The following is a 22,494-nucleotide window of genomic DNA, read 5'->3' as shown; positions in this document are numbered from 1 at the left end:
ACTGCATGTCTGTTTTCTAATTCGGACATTTGCTTGTTCATGATGCAGTCAGTTGGGAGGAAAGCTTCCCAGTCACTGCAATCAGTGTGGACTCTCAAACCAATTGCAGACAGCCATATTTCAGTGCTGCTTTCTACCCAGCCACCTGCCCACAATGTCATTCACTCATCTTTCCAGCACCTTGCCTGTTTCTTGCTAGAGGAAACAAGGGCACCATGTATGGAATTCCTTTGTTTTTGTTTTGTTTTGTTTTTTGCAATATACAACTTGGTGAAGCCCTGCCCCTGTGAGACTGAAATGATGATAGCTGCACATTTCTTATTGTCTGAGTTGAGGTGCAAAGAGCAGTAGCCCCACTAATGGACCTCCTGATGGCACCTGGTTTTTTGTTGTTGTTTTGCCACTGTGTGACACAAAGTGTTGGACTGGATGGGCCATTGGCCTGATCCAACATGACTTCTCTTATGTTCTTAATATTGAGGTACAGCATTGGGAATTTGTATTCACTACAGTCACTGGGAGACTGTCTTCTAAGAGGTTTGTTAAGAGGTGAATATCTGAGCCATGGCTAAATCATCCTGTTGGGTTGGATCCAGAGGTGATTGCCCGCTAAAGGCAGGTTCTTTTCTCAGAGGAATATAAATTTCCTGCTTCCCCTCTGGCTGCAGACATCAGAGTTCCCTGAAATACTTCTCTTGGAGGATGTGGAACCCTCAGAAATGGCATGATGGGTCAACTGACATCTGTAGTAGGACAGGGCAGGAGTCAGCAAAAAAACAAAACAAACCCTTCTGCTGGTGGAAAATTACCACTGAATTGAACTCATTGCTTTTAAGACAGAAAATGAAAAGTATTTCCATGAAAAAAGCTGTATTGGTTTAAATTAAATTACAATAGTTTGATAGCATCTGTTTTTAAAATTATTTTGTAACTTTTGTACAAAAACCAAGAACTCAAATAAACCAGATATGTTAATTTCCGACAGCAAACTCCATCTGCCTTACACTGGCATGATCATGTGGCTGCAAGAGGCCTTTGGTCTTCAGGAATATAATTCTTTAAAATTCAGATCTGGTTGCATTGAAGAATGACTCATAACTTTCCAAAATGGCATTTTAGTGAGATTTGGAGATGAGAACATTGGATTACTCAAATAATTTGTTAATAAGAGAATGAGAAGCTTGTGCATGCACTATTAAACAATCACATATTATTCACCACAGCCCTGATTGCATTACGTGGGTTTGTGGAGAAAAGCTTGGGATAGTTCAGAGATCATGTTATGAGTAACTGAAACTTGCAAGTATACAGTTTGGAATTATCCTTTCCACAAAGGGTAGGTAAGGTGAATCAGTTTTCTGTTGATGTTCATTGAGTCTAAAAATTCCATGTCTTCTTTTTCCAGATTAAAATCAAAGACCTGAAAAGAACAAAGAGGGGTAAATGTTAAGCTATTCATTCTTGGACTGGGAAAATATATATTTTGCAGCACTGAAGACTGCATGAAAGCAGGATTGCTGCTTGTCCAACTTTTCTCTCTAGCAAAATAAGCTCTGAAACTTTTTCTATTGGTTTAAAGTTCTAAGAACTTGAGCAGGTGACAGTGGAACAAAACTGCATGTACACATTATGGGAAGTAAAAGCCTTGTCAAACCACCTTCAGCTTTTTAAAATGTTTGTCTCCAATTTGGTTTTCAAAAAGCACTGAGTGCCTACTAGCAGAAAGACCAGGCATAAATAAACAAGTCATAAAGCCTGACTCTTAACACATCATCCATTGCCAAGGCTATTGTTTTGAAGAAAACTTGTAAGCAACCATCCCAACTTTCCTGAGCAGGACAAACTTCACTTAAGTTAGGAGAAACCAACACTTATCACAATGGAAAACTTGGTGTTTGGATTGCTATCGTTTCTAAAGCAGAGACCAATGAGGGAAAGAGCAGTGCTGATTTAATCAATAGCTCTCCAAAAGCCAGAAGACACATTATGACACATCTCCTCAAGTAGCAGCCTAGCACACCATGGATTGAATTAGTACGATTGTGAGGCTGAGAAATTATGTCTCTAGAAGCAGGAATCTCTATGTTGTGCATGTGTGATGTTCTGAAGTTATTCTGAACAGGGGGTAGACTCTGCTTATTATATATGCACAACAGTATGAAGAGGAACTGACCCAGGAAGAGAATGTATTCTCTTATGGATGGGGTTATATTATCCCTAAAACAGAATGTCCATAGCTTTTGGATGCTGCTGACTCAGGACTCCTGTTGGATTAGCAGGTAGTGAAGGTGGCCAGCGGTGCCTTCTACAAGCTGTGGCCTTTTCCAAGGTTAAAAAAAGAGAGATAATTGTGTTGCATGCCCTGGTGACCTCTAGATTAGCGATCTAGATGTGCTCTGTCAGGGGCTCCCCTTGTAGAGTGTTCAGAACATACAATTTGTATAGAATGTTCCTGCCAGAATGTTGACTAGAGACCATATTACTCCAGTCTTGTTCCACCTACACTGGCTTCCAATTTGCTTCCAGGCCCACTTGTGTATGGCATGCCACAAGGGGCAGTTCTCTCCTCAATGTCTACATGCGCCCCCTTGCCCAGAGGTTTGGGCTGGGATGTCATCAGTACACAGATGACACCCAGCTCTGTCTGCTGATGGGTGGCCCGTCTAATTCCTCCCCGGAAGACCTGACCATGGCACTACAAGATGCAGCAGGGTGGCAGGTTGAGTAGACTGAAATTGAATCCGACGAAGATGGAGGTCCTGTATCTAAGTCGTGGTGATCTGGGAGCAGAGGTCTTACTATCAACCTTAGATGGAGCGCCACTTCGGTCAGGGTCACAAAATCTGCTCTCAATACCTGGCCTTAAAGAGGCCAGGCTCATGACAACTAGAGCCAGGGCCTTTTCTGTTGTAGCCCCATGCTGGTGGAACAAGCTCCCTGAGGAGGTTAGGGCCCTGCGAGAGCTCACACAGTTCTGCAGGGCCTGTAAGAAGAAGCTCTTCCATCAGGCATTTGCAAATTAAGATCGCAGGCTACAACAGACTCCAAAACAACTGGACCACCTCTAACACCTCTAAGATTGGTCTTTCTATAGAACACCCAGCTGGAATAACAGAACAGAAAAATTCAAAGATCATTATAGCACCTGAAATGGTTTGATTTTTTATGTTTTTATATTTTAATGTGATTTTATATTTCATGTATTTACATGAATGTGTAAGCCACCCTGAGCCTGCTTTCGCGAGGAGGGCAGTATATAAATAGAATAAAATAATAAATAAATAAATAAATATGTATGTATGTATGTATGTATGTGGGTAGGGGGATCCTATTATGAGAACATGCTACATCACCCAAACTTATGCTTCCAAGGCTGATGTGATGGGAAAGAGTCTTTTTTTCAGCATACATTTTATACAAGTAATATATGAACTGGTTCTGAAAAACATGTATTAAAAAGGCTCCCATTATTAGAAAGGACGAAACAGATTTGAGCAAGTGTACTCCATATAAATCTGCTTTTAAAGGCTTTTCCTTTTAAAGTCTCTAAATTCTGGTTCATGGTTCACAAAAAGATAGACATGTCGACTGCAAAATGTCATTACTGCAGGAAAACTTTCAGTATGGCAAACATACTTAACATACAAACAAAACAGCTCAAAGAGATGCTCTAGTAGGCTGAAAACAGAGGCAAAGTTTATACTGGAATTCCCTCAGCTTGTAGTTGCAACAGTGTCCAAGCATTTTTGGAAGCTCCCAAGACCTTTGTGTTTTGCTTAGTTTTCAAATGACAGTCAGGGTACCATGCAAATTTGGCATATTGTGACAGAGCAGATGAATACATACAGCGCACTGAGACTTGCTATTTGTTTCCTCTATGTTTGCATTTAGCTTTATTTAGCATTAGGGTTTTCTACAGAAATCATTCAGGAGTATTTCTGGCTGCTAATTCCTAGAGGCCAAATTACCATATTCTCAGCCATGACAGTAGGAAACTGAGTTATGCTACCATAATCCAAGCTCTTTACTCAACCCCAAAGTATTGTGTCTTGCCTCCCCTTCACTTGCTGTGCACATGCGAGACCATGTCCTGACCTGGATGGCTAGCCCAATCTCATCAGAGTTGGTACTGGTTAGTACTTGGATAGGAGACCACCAAGGTAGTTCAGGGTCTGGGCAAGCAATGGCAAGCCACTTCCATCTGTTGCCTTGAAAACTCTATGCAACCACTGCCATAAATTAGCAGTGACTTGATAACACTTTACACACACACACACACACACACACACATTCCTTCACCTTCTCCTTTACATACATGTCTTAAAGCATGTTATCTGCCTTGAGTCTCAGTGAGTATATAAAGTAAATGAAATAAAAATAAATAAAATACTGGTAATATCTTTCAATTTATGCAGTTCACATTCAGATCTACCCCGTAACTTTTCATCTAAGTCTTATAATGCTTCAGCTTGAAGTTCACTTCCTCCACTCTCCCAAACAGCCTCAGTCCACTCTCGAAAGAAGTAAGCATGTTAGTGGAACAGAAGGAGTCTTAAGCATATGATGTAACCTTTCCTCTCTACCATAAAGGATTGCATTTCCTTCTAAAGCCCAGGAATCAGTCACTAGAACAGACTGTATCCAGTCACTATATACACTTTGGTATCAGTTAGCATTAATAATGAACATTCAGACAAATATTTTTAGTCAAATCCTGCTATGAATCTATATTAAAAAAAAAATGAAGGCTTTCTAAACTCAGCTGCAGGCTTGGGGAATTACCTCAAAGTCATAATTCCACGAGTGGTTCTGCTATACAGAATCCTGAAAGATCTGGGTCCTGTTTAGACAGCAAAATCCATACAAAAGGGTCAAGGCAGCTATGGTTGAACTTCTGCAAATCCAGGAATGCATCCGGTTTTTCAGATAATAATGCCCCCCCCACCTCAAACTCCTGCCCTTGATCTCTGTGCATGCAAAATGGGTTCTTGTTGTTTTTAAAGCAATGTAGTTCATATGGGCACCAATTCAGGTTGCTTTGAATAACCCCAATAAGGCACCTTCCTGAAGATTGGAGGTGGGGAGAAGTGGCAGCCAGAAACAGAACCAGTAAGGAGGAGCAGGAAAGGATTCCTGGTGAACTAAGTCTTCTGCCCCGTGGCATGCAGAAAAACAGAGATATGTGAGCAACCTGTTCAACTTTACTTGTAAATTTCACATGGGCTCATGCCAACAAATTCACTATCTCTCAGTGCAGTGCAGAATTTCCCAGACCCTTGAGAAGTGTGCTCATGAATCACATAAGGCTTTCCCAACCAAAAGCTTCTTTTGAGCCATAAAAAGCAAACCCATTTAACTTACTGCAGGATATCTGGAGGGGGAATCGGACCCCTTTTGCTCAGATAATTTAAAAAGTGCAGAAAGACTTGCAAGTCTTGTTTACATCACTGAGAGCACTTTCATCCTGAAAGCAATGCTTTGAAAAGACAGAGTTTATGTCACTAGCTTTTCTGTCAAAGTGATGCTGTGGTACCACTTTAAAGCGAAACAGACTGGTGTTTACCATTGCCTACCCCAGCTAGTGGTGCATGTCTTTTGCCTTTGAGGAATCCTGAACTTATAATTACTGCAGCCTGTTTACTGCCTATGTAGCACTGACATAATTATCTTCTAGCTTAAGTTGTGGGGAAGAGAAAGCAGCTGTAGCATCTCCAGCTCTTTCCAATAACTGGTCAGAAATGCCTTGCGTGTGCATTTCACCACTGGCATTACTCAGCTGGAGGAGTTGAGCTGCCTTTCGCTCAACTAATAAGCAAGTTGTTGTAAAAAAAAAAAAAGTGAACTCATGAACACACCCTGGCCTTGGAAAATGAGACAGGAAACTTCCTAGCTGGGCGGCCATCAGAAAGGGCCTCACCCTTCCCACCTACTTTTTTGTTTTCCTTATTTGTTATTTCAAACTGGCTTCTATTCTTATATTAATCAGAGCGTCCTTGCAAAAGATGCTGGATTATGGTTTACCAATTTGAGATTTTGACTCATTTGATCAGCTGCCATTTGGTGCAGGCTGCTCTGAAAGCTCATTTTCAGTTATATGCATAAACATACTCTCAGTTTTACTGCTGGGTCGTGCAAGAAAAGTTTGCAATCAAGGGCAGTGACTTTCTGAAGTAGAGTCCCAAAATCCAGGCTGGTTTTCACAGGCTGGTTCCCTTGAATGTTTCATTCATGATGCCTTCCATTAAGTTTGACTCAGAAAAACCACAGAATTCACAAATAGTATTATCACTTGAGCGGCCAGAGACTGGAAAATTCAGCCAATTCAAACAGTCTGAGGCTACACACAGCTAATTTCCAATAGGCAATGGGGTAAATGGAAGCTGAACCAGGATTCAGAGCTTCTTTCAATGCCGTTAAGCAGGAACATATGCTGCAATCTTGATTAAAATGTATTAGCCGGCCTCACATCCCAATTCCCTTTTTGCCATGCTCCAACACTAATATCCTCCAGCACTGAAACGAGAAACTGAACCCATAGCAAACATATGCAGGGTGGACCTTTGCAAATCTTTTTGAGAAAACCCAGCAGTAAAACTGAGGTTGCCTCTATGCAGAAAACTGAAAATGAGCTTTCAGGGCAGCTCCCTGCTTAGGTTAAATTGCAGCTTATGCAGACACAGCCTGATTCAGTTCTCAGTGAGACCTGTTCAAGATGACTGCCTGAAAGAAGGTTAAACTTGACCATCATCTCAGGCCCCTGGAGTCTGTTCTCCCACCCATTGGTGGCCACATTGGGAGGTCACCTGGAGCTTCAGAGCCGGGTGTCATCAGTAGGCTGATGATACTCAGCTTCAGAAGTCTTTAAAAACTCTACCTTGGGAAGCCTATATTTTATTCTGAAGCCCCTGTTCCATGTGGTGAAGTCCTATACACCTCTCAAAAGCACAGATCATTATCACCATTATCTTGTGATGCTTCAGATAAAATAAGGAGGAAGCAAACATGAACTGTTCACCCTCTCATCTTGTTTCAAGACTCTGTCAGATAGAAGGTGGCATACACAGTCCCTGCAAGGGGACATGTCTTCTGCCCCAAGATCTATGGGATATATATTTCATTCCACCTGATGCACATGTGTGACAGTGCAAGTAGCTCCATACTTTTTTTTTTTTCTGGCACACCTAAGGGAGCTCCAAAAATGCCTTTTCATTCTTTCTGTGTTCATTCTTGTTTATAGCACAATATACAAGAGGTAAGAAAAGTGTTTTTTAAACTTAGTATATGTTCTTACAAATGCAATTTTTGCTTAACATCTGTGAAACATTTCAACTGTGCACCTTGAACTTACGTAAATACTTGTGCCTCCCAATGTCATGCACATTTATTCAGAAGTCTCCTGCAGACCAGTGGGACTTACTCCCTACAAAACTGCAGCCAGGGACAACTCGGATCAGTGGGGAAACTGGCCTCCCTTGACGAAGCATACTGCAGTTTACCAACAGCCCATTTGTAACATGATATCTAATTTAATGGTCAGCTAGAAATTTGGACTGCTGTGAGCTGCTTTGTCTTCTGCTCTGTAATGAAGGGGTTCTCGGGTGTCAAACATGCAGCCCAGGGGCCAAATCAGGCCCCTGGAGGGTTCCTATCAGGCCCACAAGCAAGTCTGCTTTCATCTCTCTCTCTCTCTTGCTTCCTTCTGTGTCACAGCTTGCTTTGCAGGGCTTGCTCAATCACACAGGAGCTACAGAACAAAACCTCTATTTTCTCCATTGGCTGAGGCTCCTCCCTTCGGGAGGAAGGAAGAGGAAGGACAGGTTTCTTACCTGTAACTGGTGATCTTCGAGTGGTCATCTGTGCAATCACACATATGGGTAATCTGCAGGATCGGCCCTAACCCCGGAGAATTCAAAGCAATCTTGAGCGTTAGTTTGGCGCGCCTCCCACTCGTCCTGGGGAGGAGGCATCGTCTGTGCATGCCTGGACGAGGGGGAGGCGCCTAGCCACTCAGTTTCTTCCCGCTGCCGAAGGTGGAGAATTTAAGATGAGTGTCCAGCAGCGGGGAAGGCTGGGTGGGTTTGTGTGATTGCACAGATGACCACTCGAAGATCACCAGTTACAGGTAAGAAACCTGTCCATCTTCTTCGTGGTCTCTGTGCATTCACACATATGGGTGATTAGCGAGCTATTCCCTCAGGAGGAGGGTGCTGGATCTGCAAGAATAGGCAAGTTAGGAAGAAAAAAACCAATAGCAAGAGTGGTACTCACGATCAGTCAGTCAAAGATGGAGCGCAGAACGACCTGTCCAAAGGACGAGTCATGCCGGGCACGCACATCAAGGGCGTAGTGCGAGGCGAAGGTAGACGAAGAGGACCAGACCGCAGCGGCACAGATGTCCTCTATTGGGATGCCTTTCAGGAATGCTGACGACGTAGCTACGGCTCTGGTAGAGTGAGCTCGTATGTGCTGTGGGACTGGCTGCTTTGCCAGTTGGTAAGATAACTCGATGGCGGCGACAAGCCATTTCGAAAGTCTTTGGGTAGATATTTTACTACCCATGTTATGAGTTGCGTACGTGACAAAGAGTCCCGGATCCTTACGGAATTGTCGAGTCCTGTCTATATAGAAGGCGAGGGCTCTACGAGCGTCCAAGTTATGTAAGGCCCGCTGACCTGCGTCCGCAGGGTGCTGGAAAAAGGCCGGTAGGGTTGAGGGTTTCCCTAGGTGGAAGGGTGAGACGACTTTGAGTAGGAAGGTAGGATCGGGGCGGAGGACCACTCTGTCGCTATGAAAGATAGTGTACGGTGGGTCTGCCCTGAATGCACAGATATCGCTGGCTCTTTTGCCTGTAGTGAGTGCTGTTAGCAACGCCGTCTTCCAGGACAGCAGATGAAGGGGGATGGAAGCCATAGGCTCGAAGGGTGGCTTCATAAGTTGACTTAAAACAAGAGAGAGGCTCCAGGTTGGTAAAACTTGTCGGATTGGAGGATGCAGGCGGATAATGCCCTTGAGGAAGGCCTTGGTAGCGTGGTGAGAAAAAACTGTCACACCTTCAATGCGAGGGTGGAAAGCAGAAATAGCTGCAAGATGGACCTTCAGGGAGGAGTAGGAAAGTCCCGTCTTGGAAAGCGCTAGGGTGTAGGACAGAACCTGGGGGATACTAGCGCGGCTAGGGTCAAAGTTATGCTGTGAGGCGTAGTGCGAGAAGCACTTCCACTTGAGTGAATAGGATTTTCTGGTGGATGGTTTCCTGGAGTTCACTAGGACCTGACAGACTTCGGGAGGGAATTCTAAAAACTGATCTTCCAGGCCGTCAGTTTCAGTGATGCTGGGTTGTGATGCAAGACCTTGCCGTGTTGTTGTGACAGGAGGTCCTGTGCTCGCGGAAGTTGAAGGAATGTGTTGTTGGACAGGAGCAGCAGGGTGGTAAACCAAGGCTGACGTGGCCACCAGGGAGTTATTAGGATGCAGTTGGTGCGGTCCACTTGTATTTTTTGTAGGACTCTGGTGATGAGTGGAATTGGAGGGAAGAGATAGTGGAGAGTTCCCTTCCAGGACTGGAGGAAGGCGTCCCCCTGGGAGAGTTGGGATGGAGGTCCTCTCATGTAGAAGTGGGTGCATTGGGCATTCGATGGGGATGCAAACACATCTATCTTCGGGGTACCGAAGATCTTAAAGATTTGTCGTATGTATTGTCTGTTGATGGCCCACTCGTGATCGTTGGTCGAGTGACGGCTCAGGGCATCTGCCTGCACATTCTCGATTCCTGGTAGATGGACGGCTGTGAGAAAAATGCCTTGACTGATACTCCAATGCCATAGTGCTAGGGCCCTCTTGCAGAGTCTGGTGGAAGCGGTGCCCCCTTGTCTGTTGATGTAAAAGACAGTGGCAATGTTGTCGGAGGTGACCTGGACATGGCAGTTCTGTAAGGATGGGAGGAAGGATCTCAGAGCTTTGTGAACTGCAAGAAGTTCTAGGCAGTTGATATGGAGGGAGCTTTCGTAGTCCGTCCATTGGCCTTGCACTGTGAGGGCTCCCAAGTGGGCTCCCCATCCCCACTTGGAAGCATCTGTGGTGACGATCACGGAGGGAGATGCCTGTTTGAATGGCATTCCCATACGGAGATGACGTTCCATCGTCCACCATCTCAAGGATGGGATGATGTGTGATGGGAGGAACAGCAGCGTGGACTGGTGCTGTCTGTGCGGGTGGAAGGTCCTGATGAACCACATTTGTAGAGGTCGCATGTGTAGCTTTGCAAAGCAGAGGACTGCCATGGTAGTTGCCATTAGACCTAGCATTCTCTGGTAGGTGAGTGCCAGTTGGGAGCTGTGAGCAATGATTGTGCTGGCTAGAGACTGGATGGTGAGTACTCTGTCCTGTGGCAGGGAAGCTGTTTGGGAGATCGTAGAGATGTCTGCTCCTATGAATTGAATTGTCTGAGTGAAAGTGAGTTTGGATTTTGATATGTTGACTTGGAGGCCAAGTGTGGCCAGAAGGGAAAGGGTAGTGGAGACGTCCAGTCGAAGTTGTTCTCTTGAGTGGGCGACGATCAGCCAGTCGTCTATGTACGGATGGATTGATATCTTTTGTTGACGCAGTGCTGCGGCCACCACCGCCATACATTTGGTGAAAACTCTCGGCGCCGTTGAGAGGCCGAATGGGAGGGAGCGGAATTGGAAATGTTGATTCCCGATGGCAAATCTGAGGAATCTTCTGTGATGGTGATTGATGGTAATGTGGAAGTAGGCATCCTGTAGATTTATGGATGTCATCCAGGCTTGTTCTGGGATGAGTGGCAAGATTGACTGAAGGGTAATCATGTGGAATTTTTTGTAGGTGATATGAAGATTGAGTTTGCGGAGATCGAGGATGGGGCGGAGTCCTCCGTTTCTTTTCGGCACCAGAAAGTAGCGGGAGTAGAATCCGGTTCGCTGATATTGTGGCGGCACCCGTTCTATCGCGCCCTTGTCCAGCAAGGTTGCGATCTCTGTTTGGAGGGGTGCGGATGGCGGTGTGGTGAGAAATCTGTGATGTTTTGGGGTAGACGTGAATTCTATCATGTAGCCCCTTTGTATGATCACCAGGACCAATGAGTCTGATGTTATGGACTCCCAGGCGGGGTAAAAGGGCTGCAGTCATGTGTGTAGATGGAGGTTTGGCTGAAGGCGGGCATCTGGATGTCTGGGGGCATGGTGGTCAAAGAGAAGGTTTGGTAGTGGTGGTGGCCTTTTTGGATGTTTGAGGGCGTGCCCTCTGCTGAAATAGCTGTTTGGACTGGGGGGGGGGGGGTTGCGTCTCCATGCCTCCGGTTGTCTTGGGGACCTGGAGTTCTTGTAGTAGCTTGGTCTCCAGTTCCTTTGTCTGCTGAGTTGGGGTTGGTGTTGGGTGACCCCTAATCTCTTTGCTCTCTTCCTGCTGTCGTCTACAGACGTGAGAATATCATCTGTGGTGGCGTTAAACAGGCCGAGGCCGTCGAAGGGTAAGTACTCAATTTTGTACTTGATGTCAGGTTGGAGGGATGAGGATCTGAGCCATGCGTGCCTGCGCAGGGCTATAGCCGAGGCGAGGGTCCTGGAAGAGCACTGAGCAGCGTGGCGGGCTGTATTAATCTGTTGCTTGCTTATCCTGGCCAGTTCTTGCAAGGCGTTAGCAGCTGGTTTCTGAGTTGCCTCAGGTAAGGAAGGGACAAGGGTATTGAGGTAGTTTGTTAGGTTATATGCATAGGCCGAGAAATATGCCATGTAATTGTGTATTTTGGTCATGGCCGTAGTAAGGGAGTATATTTTCCTGCAGATGGTGTTGAGCTTCTTGCCCTCCCTCTCTGGGGGCACTGGGTGTCTGGTTTGCTTCGACTTCGATGAGGAATGCACAATCATCGAATTCGGCGCTGGGTGGTTAAATAGGAACTTTGATTCGGGTGCATGGACTTTGTAGAGGGCTTCCACCCTTTTGGAGGTTGGAGGCACAGATGCCGGTTTATCCCACGCCTCCTTGAGAGTTTCAAGATGGACGGGGAGCATGGGAAAAGAAAAACTTGAAGGAAGGAAGCATGTACCAGGTCATACATGACGTCGGAGACCTTGGGGGCGTCGGTATTGAGTTTGATATTCAGCGACTTTGCCATATTCGAGAGAAGGTCCAGGTAGGATTTAGGACCTTCTGATGGAGATAGCTCAGCCGGCTTGGCTATATCAGAGGCCGGGGAGTGTAAGTTTGTGGTAGAAGAGCGAGCAGAGTCGGAGTGTTCCGCTTCAGAGTCGTCATCGGTTTCATGTAGGGGTTCGGCCAGAGGTTCCAGGAGCGGAGGTTGTTTGGCAGAGGCGGCAGATGTAGACCTGGTCAGTGAGGTCGGCTTCGGCTCGACGGTGTGAGCGGGCTCTTCACGGTACCGAGAGTGTTCGTCGTAGTCAGAATGGCGTCTGCATAGGGGCGAATCTCGGTATCGAGTCCAATCAGTTTTGTAGCTACGGTCCCGGTAATAACGGGACTCGTGGCGGCTGTGGTAGGGACGGTCCCTCGGGTCCGGATGCCGGTTGGCGTCGAAGGAAGGGGATCTGCGATGTCTCCGTCGATCCCGAGGGGATGGTGATCTGGACCTCGAGGGGGAGTAGTAATGGTACCTTTCTCTCCGATGGCTGTGAGATCGTTGGCGACTGCGAGATCGTGGTGTGCGGAGACGCGGTGGTATCTCCCTCGGCGTCGAGGGTTCTCTGATTAGAGAGTGAGCTGCCAGTGGTTGAAGGGGAATTTCTTGGAAGGCCCGAGCGTCGATGAGGCGTTGGCTTCTGGTGGAGCCGGGTGAGTCGACATCGAGTATCTGCTCGGGTGGAGAGTTGGGAATCGAGGGAGATTTAGATGAAATACGCACGATCTCCAGCGGTGTAATGGCTAGCGTCGACGTCGACTTCGAAGCTGGTGTTCTCGGAACCGAGGTGCTGGAACTCGTGATCGGGTTCAAGGTCGCAGGTTTTGCCGGTGGGTCGGATGACTTATGTCCCGTCTTGGGCTTCTTCGGAGGCTTGGTGCTGGTCGACTCTGCATGAGTGGGGTTGGATCGGCGGCGCTTTTTGGTGTCAGCAGACTTTTTGGTGTGTTTTCCGGACTTAAGCTTGCAGGGAACCTGAGCCACGGAAGCTGCCGGCTGCGCCACTCCCGAGAGAGGTAGGGAAGATGGCGAGGGTTGTTGTGCCACGTGGGGCATGGTTGGTCGCAGAGGACTCCATAAGATGGCTTCTGAGTCTCGCGGCGCGGTTTTTACGGGCCTGTTTGCCAAATTGCCTGCAATGCACGCAGGTATCTGTGCGATGTGCCTCGCCGAGGCAGAAAAGGCACAGGGAATGTCCGTCCGAAGAAGGGATTTTCGAAGAGCAGCGAATGCAGCGTTTAAATGTTATTTTGTCTCTTCCTTCCATCCGCCCTGGGAAAAAGTTCGAAGATAATAAGAAAAGCCTTTTTTTTTTTTAATACGATACCAGAAGGTGAAGGAGAAGGATGAGAAGGTGAAGAAAGGACGTTGGAGGTAGATTGCAGTGAAGAAATCGGGAGACTCAATGAGGTAGGTGTGATCCGGTCGGCGGTAAAGAAGAAACTGAGTGGCTAGGCGCCTCCCCCTCGTCCAGGCATGCGCAGACGATGCCTCCTCCCCAGGACGAGTGGGAGGCGCGCCAAACTAACGCTCAAGATTGCTTTGAATTCTCCGGGGTTAGGGCCGATCCTGCGGATTACCCATATGTGTGAATGCACAGAGACCACGAAGAAGATTAGCTTATTTTGCCAGGCTCTCTCAATCACACAGCAGAGCTATTGAGTCAAGCCTCTTTTCCTTCTACTGGCTGAGGCTCTGCTCCCTCCTCATCCCCTGGGTAAGAAGGGAAAGAACCAGGGCTTCCTTTGCCCAGTTCCCTCAATCACACAGGAGAGATACAAAATCTTTAATTGTGTATGTCTGTATCTCCACTAGCTGGCATTATATTTTATGACACACATGGCCTGGCCTGCCAAAGTCTCATTTATATCAGATTTGGCCCTCATAAGAAATGAGTTCGACACCCCTGGGTTAACTGTTTTAATGCACTGTTTTTATTAGTTTTAATTGTTTGATTATGTTGTAATCCACTCTTAGCCTGTTCACCATGTATGGCGGAATATAAATTTCCTAAATAAATAAATAAAAGTGGCCACATACCAGAATAATGAAATTCCTCTCTCTCTCGCTTTTAAAACAACATTAAATGGGTGCTCTCTTGGCAGCATTTCTACTTCTTGCACACATAGGATTTCAACACTGCTCGTGCACATCCTGAGAGCAGTGCCATCTGACAGCTGAGAAATGCCTTCCTCTTTTTTTAACTCTCCTCTTTTATAGTACTTACAATATTGAAAAAAAGAAACACTTGAACCGCACAATTGCTATGACTTTCCCCCACATCTACAAGATCCAGGCTTTGAAATAAACTCTTGCCCAGGAGACTCTGAGCTTAAGCATTGCTTCCAGATGATCATGTAGGGAAGCTTATGTAAATGGAAAAATAGTTGGTTCTTCTTTCAGGATGGATGATGTGCCACAGATGACCAATTTATGTATGCGTGGGCAGGCAGGATATTTTTGTGGCTTTATCTGCAAGGTTGACAGAGCACTTTAAGAAATGCAAATCTCTTAGAACCGTATCTAATTCTAGGGTTGCCAACTTTCTAACTGCTCCCATGCAACAAAAATCAAGTGCAGCCCCTTCATCTCCATTCTAATTAAAGTGTCACCCATTTCATTTTTGTCATTTCAGTTGCTGTTAAAATGTAGGCAGGGAGGCAGTGTGTGTGTGGCGGGGGGAACCCTGTAACTCCACCTCCCAATTATAACCACTTTTTAAAGGTAGACTTGCATTTATTTAGACATTTACTTTTTAGAGTTTAAGAAAAACAGAATTCCCCCATATTCTGTGACATATGCTGATGGAAATGCCCCATTACCAGGGAGCAAATCTGAAGATCCTGAAATAAGCATCTTAGATCTTTATCTGGCAGCACCCCCCACTCCCACTCCTTTTCTATAAATCTGCTTAACTTGCAGTGGCATCTGCCAGCACAGCCAGAATCCTGCTCATTGCATTACTTTTGTCTACAGACAGTGCAGTTTTGCAACAGCCTCCTTAGCTCATATCCCCCACCTCGACCTTAGTCGATCAATAGTTGTTGGAGGCTACAAAGTTAAGAAGCAGCACTGGTATGGAAGACAGTAGGTGTTTCCATGGAGAATAAAAGCCCTTGTACTTGCATGATAGGGGTAAATTTCAACATGAGAAAACTCTAGAAAATTTACACTGAATTGTAAGTGAACCACTGTCTCAGTGCTGCCATCAGCAGATTGTCAGTTATGCCAGAGGAAATTGGAACTCATTTTCTTCTTGCTTTAGGCAAGTTTACTCAAGAGCCTTTCCCCCCTTCCCTGCTGCACTCTGGGAAAGTCAAACAAATATGAGGCAAAGGTGGGGGAGTCAAGAAGGAGTTTTTTTAAAAAAAAATCACAGAGCACAACTGTTACTTTCAGTAATTGTTCTTAGAAAGGAAGTGTGTGAGCAAAGCAGACTCTTTCACATAATCTCCATACGGGATTAGCACCTGTGACTATACAAGCAAAGATTTCAATTTGTTCAACCTTCCTCCAGGCACTGAAATCAGCCTTTAAAACTGACCCAGGCTCTATCTATAAGTTACTCTGTGGGGGTTCAAGATGGCCATAAATAGTCTGTTCTGTTCTAGAATCTCCCAGCCACTTCACTCTTTATGTGGCTATACTGTTTGCTGTGCCTACAATGTTCTTTAAACATCATATATACAAACACTTGGTTCAGATATTTACAAGCAGCAAAGATACTGTTAGTGTGATGGATGAGCGGCTGCAAAGACACGCATCCTCTTTCACCAGTCTCATGTCACAGGGATGCTACCCTTGGATACCTGCATTCAGTCAAGACTAAAATTCACACTATTCTTCCCCATTATAGGGAACAAACAACATGTAGAAGGCTGAATGGTGCAATCTTTCCATCCTCCCACACCCCATATGGAACTACAGGCATCTCTGGGGAGCACCAGCACCATGTGTCACATTGCAAGAGTGACAGGACTGGGCACACCCATCTGTTCCTTTGCCATGGGGAACAGGAACTGTGGCTCTGGCAAACATCCAAATGTGAAGAGTGTGCATGCATCTCTAATCACGCCATGAATACACACTGAGGAGATGTGAGCAGGAGGTTTCACAAATCATGCCGCCATGCATAGGAGTGCATAATATGCATTTGCCTATCACGGAGTTTATTATGGGAAATACCAGTAACGATGGCAAACACAACTACAGTGTTAAGAGTGAAGAATCTATTATCTCACAACAAACTCAAAGAGCCTCATACATTTTAGATATACAGCTTTTTAAAAAAAAGAAAAAAAGCACTTTGCAGGGAGTTAGGACTGGCTGCTACTTCCTCTGCAGAGAATACTCTGAAGTGGCCAACAAACACACAAAAGAATGAGATGGCAGAAAGAACTGTACAATTTCAGACTACAGGGAGTATGTGCTCGATGTAATAACTTCCTATAGGGAAGCACAGCAGGGATCAAGTGGAACTAAAATATCTTTCTCATGTGCTATGTGTTTTTACAAAGCAGGACATTTAGAAATGGCTCACTCCCCTGCATTCTGAAGCAGTAAAGTCTACTTTACCACCTCAGGGTTCTACCACCTCATTTTGCTGCACGTATAGGCCAAGCAAAGATAAACATCAGTTTGTTTAATGTGTGAAATACCCCAAACTGTAATGAAAGGCTGACAGAACTCAAGATGAACCTTGAGGGATTCCTTGGAAAAGTCTGCAGAATTTTCCAGAAATTCTGAAGGGGAAAGACTGCATTCCATTTAAGAAGCATGTAGTCATTAAATTTCAGTGAAAAAAAAGCAATACCAGCTAGCTATAAGCTAGGACTTGATAAAAAGCAAGGAGTATTGTTTTGTGATATGACTAAAACATCACAGCAGTGGGAAAACTACTCCAGGAAGTCCAAAAACAATATAAATCACAGTCACACTTTCCATACTCTTCTAGACACAGGAACTCCTAAAATATCAGATCAGCATGACTGCATACCAAATTCCAGGCCGATAATCAAATAGGCCTGTAGAAACCCTAACTGTGCACTAAAGAAACTCTTGGTTATGTTTTTAATTATAGGATCTAGTAACAGTGTGGGGTTCACAGTGCATTTAACCTCTTCAGAACTAATGTACAGGAAACCTAAACAAACTTCTAATGAAGCTGCAGCAATATCCAGGAGTAAATATATCAGTGACTGCAGCTCTGCAACAGAGTTTTGCCAAATGGCTGAACATGGTAAGCAAAACTGCCTAGAAGAAAAATTAACAAAAGCCCAGAACAGTGGAGAGCACTTTGGGTAGTGCCCAAAACTATCAGAGCCTGCTTCAGACAGTCCAACAGAATAGTTGTGCCTAAGGATGAAGTAGATAGGGCACTATCAGTAAACTGTGATGGAAAGAACCACTAGTCTGGAGAATCAAGAAAAGCTGTTTATGAAAATGAAGATTGTGTCCACTTTTTATTCCTGGATCTTCATGATTTCTCTTGAAATTCAAGGGAAAGGCAAGAAAAGAATAGCAAACCTGGGGGTTAGCTTAGCATGTTACAGGACATCCACTAGGATCCTATCTTTATCTTTGTATATGCTTCTGAGTTTAGGTACCTCTTCAATTGAATTGATGATGAAGAGATTAGTGACAAAATCTTATAATCTGATGTTTGACTATTATGAATGCTTCTTGCCCACTGAAGATTTATGGAGTCTCTTGAGATCACTTGAAGAACGAGGGCCCACTGGCCTGCTTAGCACCTGGTCCATATGTGTGAGAGCCAATATGTGTGTGAAATCCATGCTGCCTGAGGATTTATCTCTATCCTATACAGATAAATCCATGATCACTGTCTAGCAAGCTCCACAATGAAATTTTTTACCACAGTAGCCTTTCTTGGTCCATTAGGAGAGAGACAGACTGGCATACTTCCTAAGGAATCCATGTGTTTATGGATTAAGTCATGCAGTTATCTGCAGATGAGCCCATTCTGAAGATCATAATCTCCAGGAGAACTGGCCCAGGACAGGAAGCAAGCAGATGTACACCACAAATTTCAGCACCAAGTTGATGAGGGTTTTCTCCCTGAAAGATAAACCTTGTCCGGATAGCTATCTATTAAAACTACCAGGTGCTGGATTCCTTGGGACAGCTGAAGTGAACTCTTGCTTTGTTAATCAGAAAACCCTATTTTTCAGTACAAAAATCATGGTAATAATATCCTGAAGCCCCTGAATCAATTTTGAGGACTGGATCAAAAGATCATTAAGGTAAAAGTAAAAACACTCTCCGATTGCCCAAAGATAATCTATGAGAGCAATTAGAATCTCATGAAGAACCATAAGACTGAGAACGAGCTAAAGTGGAATTGAGAATGGGAAGGGCAGCCATAAAGGAACTAGAAAAGTTTCTTAAGTCTAAGGCTATGCTGCTGGGGCAATCAAGGTCAAAGCAATTTATATCACAGTATTTCCCATTATTATGTATGGGTGTGAAAGTTGGACAATGAAGAAAGCTGACAGGAGGCCTGATCTGGATAGCCCAGACAAGCCTGATCGCATCGGATCTTAGAAGCTAAGCAGGGTCAACTCTGGGGAGTACCTGGATGGAAGACCTCCTTAAAATACCAGTAGTCAGGAGGACAGGGGCAGTCACCAATTTTGAACATCCTCCAGGTCCTGAGTAAGAGTCAGTCACCAGAAGTCGCCATGACTTCCAGGTGCAAACAGACAGAAACACACACACACACAATATTAACCCAATCCAGGAAGCAACAGCCCTCAATTTGCAAGACCTGAGCAAGGTTGTTAACAATAGGACATGGGGAGATAATTTGGTAGGTTACCATAGGTCAGAAGTGATGGGACTTACACACACAAATGGAAAGTTGTTGTCCCCAGTCATTACCATTCCCAATCCTAGGGGAGTGCCAAAGGCAAAGAGAATGGAAACATGTGAGTAGGCTTCAAGGTCTGAAAATGCCCCCAGCTCAGGGCCAGCAAGATGGAATGCCAGCTTTCCATCCTGAAATCCTTTTCTACTTCTAATCTGTTCACTCTCTTCAGTAAGATACCAACTTTTTCTGGTATCTCCTGAACGTTTTTTCAAGATGAAAAAGAAAAAAACCCACCTCTGTAAAAGTTCTGTGCTTGCTTGATACTCATCTATGACCCTCTTCTCCAAACAGTGTTGGATGGCCTCAGATTTGCTCAAGCAAAAAGAGGTGATGAACCAATTCAGTGGCATATTAGAGAAAAAGTAAGCATCCTTCTATTTGCAGAATTCACCAAACTGAGGTCATTGCTCTCCAGATGTCAGCAAATGCTGAACATTTTTCTTCCACTGGGGTCACAGAGGATAAGCTTCCAGTCAGGCGGGGAAAGCATCTTACTGTAGCTCTGCTGGTTTCCAACACTGCCTTTTGATTTTGAGAAGATTGCAACTTTGGTTTGGCATCCTCCTGTTGTGGCGTGTGTGGGAAGGATGAAATGGATGAAAGGAATGCTTCATACTGGATAGCTTCTCTTGTTTGGGGGGAGGTACTGTAAGAAGTTTCCCCTCTAATTTTGCCTCTGACCAGTACAGCATTGAGAAGCTCATAACAACTTGTGGCCAGCAAAGAGCGTTGCTTGCTATTTTAGCTTCAGAATGGACCTGAACATGTCAATTGGCCTTGACTAAGAGGGACAGCCCAACAAGTGATTGTAAATGCTTGGAAAGCTCATACTTCTCCAAATATTGATTTTTTTCCCCCCACAAATATTGAAGGCAGAGTTGCAGATCATCCGGATCTAGCATACTTGTGCGCACACATAGAAATACCTTTGATAAATGTTTTGACCACAATACTGATGACTTGTAGTTCTTACAAAAAAAAATAGGGCCTCGCAGGACTAAACCAGTGGTCCATCTGATTTAGCATTCTGTTTCCCACACAGGACAATAAGATGCTCTGAAAAGTCCACAGTATGGTTACAGGAACAAAAGTTTCCCTTTGTTTCTACCCTCAACAACTGTCATCCACAGGTATGCTGCCTCTTACTGTGGAAGTCCCATGTAGTCATCATAACTAATAGCCACCAATGGACCCACCCCTCAATGAATTTGTCTAAACAAGGAAGGTTTGATCCATCTGTTCAGCCATTTTGTATTTAATTGACTATATGGACAACCTTATCCTTTCCCCTTTCCCTCTTACATTTTGCTTAATTATCTATTTTCTGGACAACCATATGAAAAAATAAATGTGTACTATTGTTGCTTAACACCAGCAACAGCTTTGGAATGACCCAGTCACATAATTATATACTGCGCCTGGTCACTACACAGAAGTCAGGGATCAGGGTTCAGTATACATGAAATACAGAGATGCATCCTCGTCAAGGATTCCCGACCCATTTGGGAATCTTGAGAAGGGAGGCCAAAACAGTGACTTGCATGGAAATTAGTGACAAATTCTGATGACGTATAAGAAGCATATAGTGCAACTGGTGAAGTTTCAAAGCTCTTGGAAAAGGCATTTTTTGGTCATTCTGTTCAGCTGGAATTTCATTTGAGTCAATAGGAAGAACAGCTCTGAAAAGAAGAGCCACTGAAACATCCATCTTAGGCATAGTCAGGTATATCTTTAGTGACTTCATGTCTAACACCTCTGACTTTAGTGTCATGACCAGGCATGCTATATAGTTTCCAGATGAGGCTTGCCCTCAGAAGACTCTTCTGCAACCTCTAACCTCTCCAAACAAGCAAGGGTGAATTACTCCCCCCCCAGTAGTGCCTGCTTTGGCATATTCATTAAATTCCTAGTACCCTGTGCACCACCATCAAGGAGTAGGATTTGCCATCTAGATTAGAACACACATCCTCCTCATAGATTCTTGACCCATGTGAGAATTTTGGTAAGGGAGGCTAACACAATGTACAACTGCTAAAATTTCGGAGCTCTTGCAAAAGGCATTTTTGGGTCAATCTGTTCAGTTGGAATTATATTTGAATCAATGGGAAGAGCAGCTGTGAAAAGAACAGCCATGATATCCTCTATAACTAAGCTGAACTTCTTGAAGGATAACGTGTGTTCTGATCTAGATGGCAAATCCCACTCCTTGATGGTGGCACACAGAGTACTAGAACCTGAATGAATATTCCACAGCAGGTGCCACTGGGGGAAAAATACATTCACTTCTGCTTTTTTTGGAGGGGTTAGAGATTACATAAAAGTCTTCTGAGGGCAAGCCTCATCTGGAAACTATCAACACCGGCCAACAGCCATTGAAAGCAATCAGAAAGGAAGAACCCGTCTAGGGGCTGTTTAGAGGAGCAATCAGTGGAGACACAACAGGATTTACTGACTCGCTGCAGGCAATCACTGTCCATGTCTCGGCTGGAGAGATCAAAAATATTATTTTCTTGGGAACTAGGCCTCACTGTGGGACTGAGGGAAGAGGTGTCCTGCGAGGCAAGTTTCACCAGTTTAGAAGTAATTCTATTGGGGTAATCATTGGTAGCCTAAAAGGCTAAGGAATTTATTGCCACATAAGCCTTCATGGAATGTCCACTAGTTTCATGAAATCAGCAAGCTTTTTATGCACAGAGAAGACATGAATAACTGAACAATGGTATTAAAAGGCCCGGTTTGCCTGGAAAACGCAAAAATGCACAGGTAAGCACAGCAATAATTTGAGATAGCTGTCTAATTAGTGATTAAACAATTTGACTATAATTAAGGAGGTTGTGTTAACACCCTACAGAGACTGAAATAACTGTTAGATTTTTTGAGCCTCAGGCTACTAATGCCAATTCAACTGATGTTTGGGAATGAGGAATGACGTGGCTGCTTTTGTAGACACTGATGAAGCATAGGCAAGCTGGAGCTCTGGGGACAAAATCGCAGGCCTATATGCTTCTGGATTTAAATTGTAAGGGGGCTTAGTTCTTGTTCCTATTGCAGTAAGAAATGCAGGAACTTTCCTTCCCAGCTACCTCTCCTGGAGCCATGGGGCAAATGTCCATCTTTCTAGACTTTTGCCCCGAAGGTGAAAGCAAAAGTGAGAAATCACACCTAGAGAAGGTGCAGTACTGCACCTATCAAGAGTAAATGATGGCAGGACAACAAAATGAAGCAGTTATGCAAATAGAGTTTCATCACTGGCCTGGTCATGTAGAAAGTTGCACAGGAAGGTAAGTTTCTTAGTTTCAACAAGCTGCTCATCCAGCAGAGTCAGGTGCATATGAAATTCTCCCTCCACTGAAACATTTTGGGAAACTTGGATTTTGATGCCTGTTGGACTACTCTCGTAGATTGTGTGTGTTCCACAAAGGACAGATTTGTGCATTAACTTTGGCATCATTATAGT

General features: G+C 44.6%; 1 protein-coding gene across 2 annotated transcripts in view; it reads right to left on the bottom strand.

Moving 5' to 3' along the window:
- Nucleotides 1-853: 853 nt before the first annotated feature.
- Nucleotides 854-22,494, bottom strand: part of LOC132566843 (uncharacterized oxidoreductase ZK1290.5-like) — a 101,382-nt gene continuing 79,741 nt past the window's right edge. The window contains exon 7 of one of the 2 annotated variants that reach the window (XM_060232278.1): nt 854-1,420. In XM_060232278.1, the coding sequence (XP_060088261.1) occupies nt 1,319-1,420 (102 nt within the window). In that variant the 3' untranslated portion in view covers nt 854-1,318. The remainder of the gene's footprint in view (nt 1,421-22,494) is intronic. The other variant, XM_060232277.1, reaches the window with a different exon arrangement.

The sequence above is a fragment of the Heteronotia binoei genome, chromosome 2 (assembly GCF_032191835.1).
Source record: "Heteronotia binoei isolate CCM8104 ecotype False Entrance Well chromosome 2, APGP_CSIRO_Hbin_v1, whole genome shotgun sequence".
Lineage (NCBI taxonomy): Eukaryota > Metazoa > Chordata > Lepidosauria > Squamata > Gekkonidae > Heteronotia > Heteronotia binoei.
This window is presented reverse-complemented; position numbering and strand designations above follow the sequence as displayed.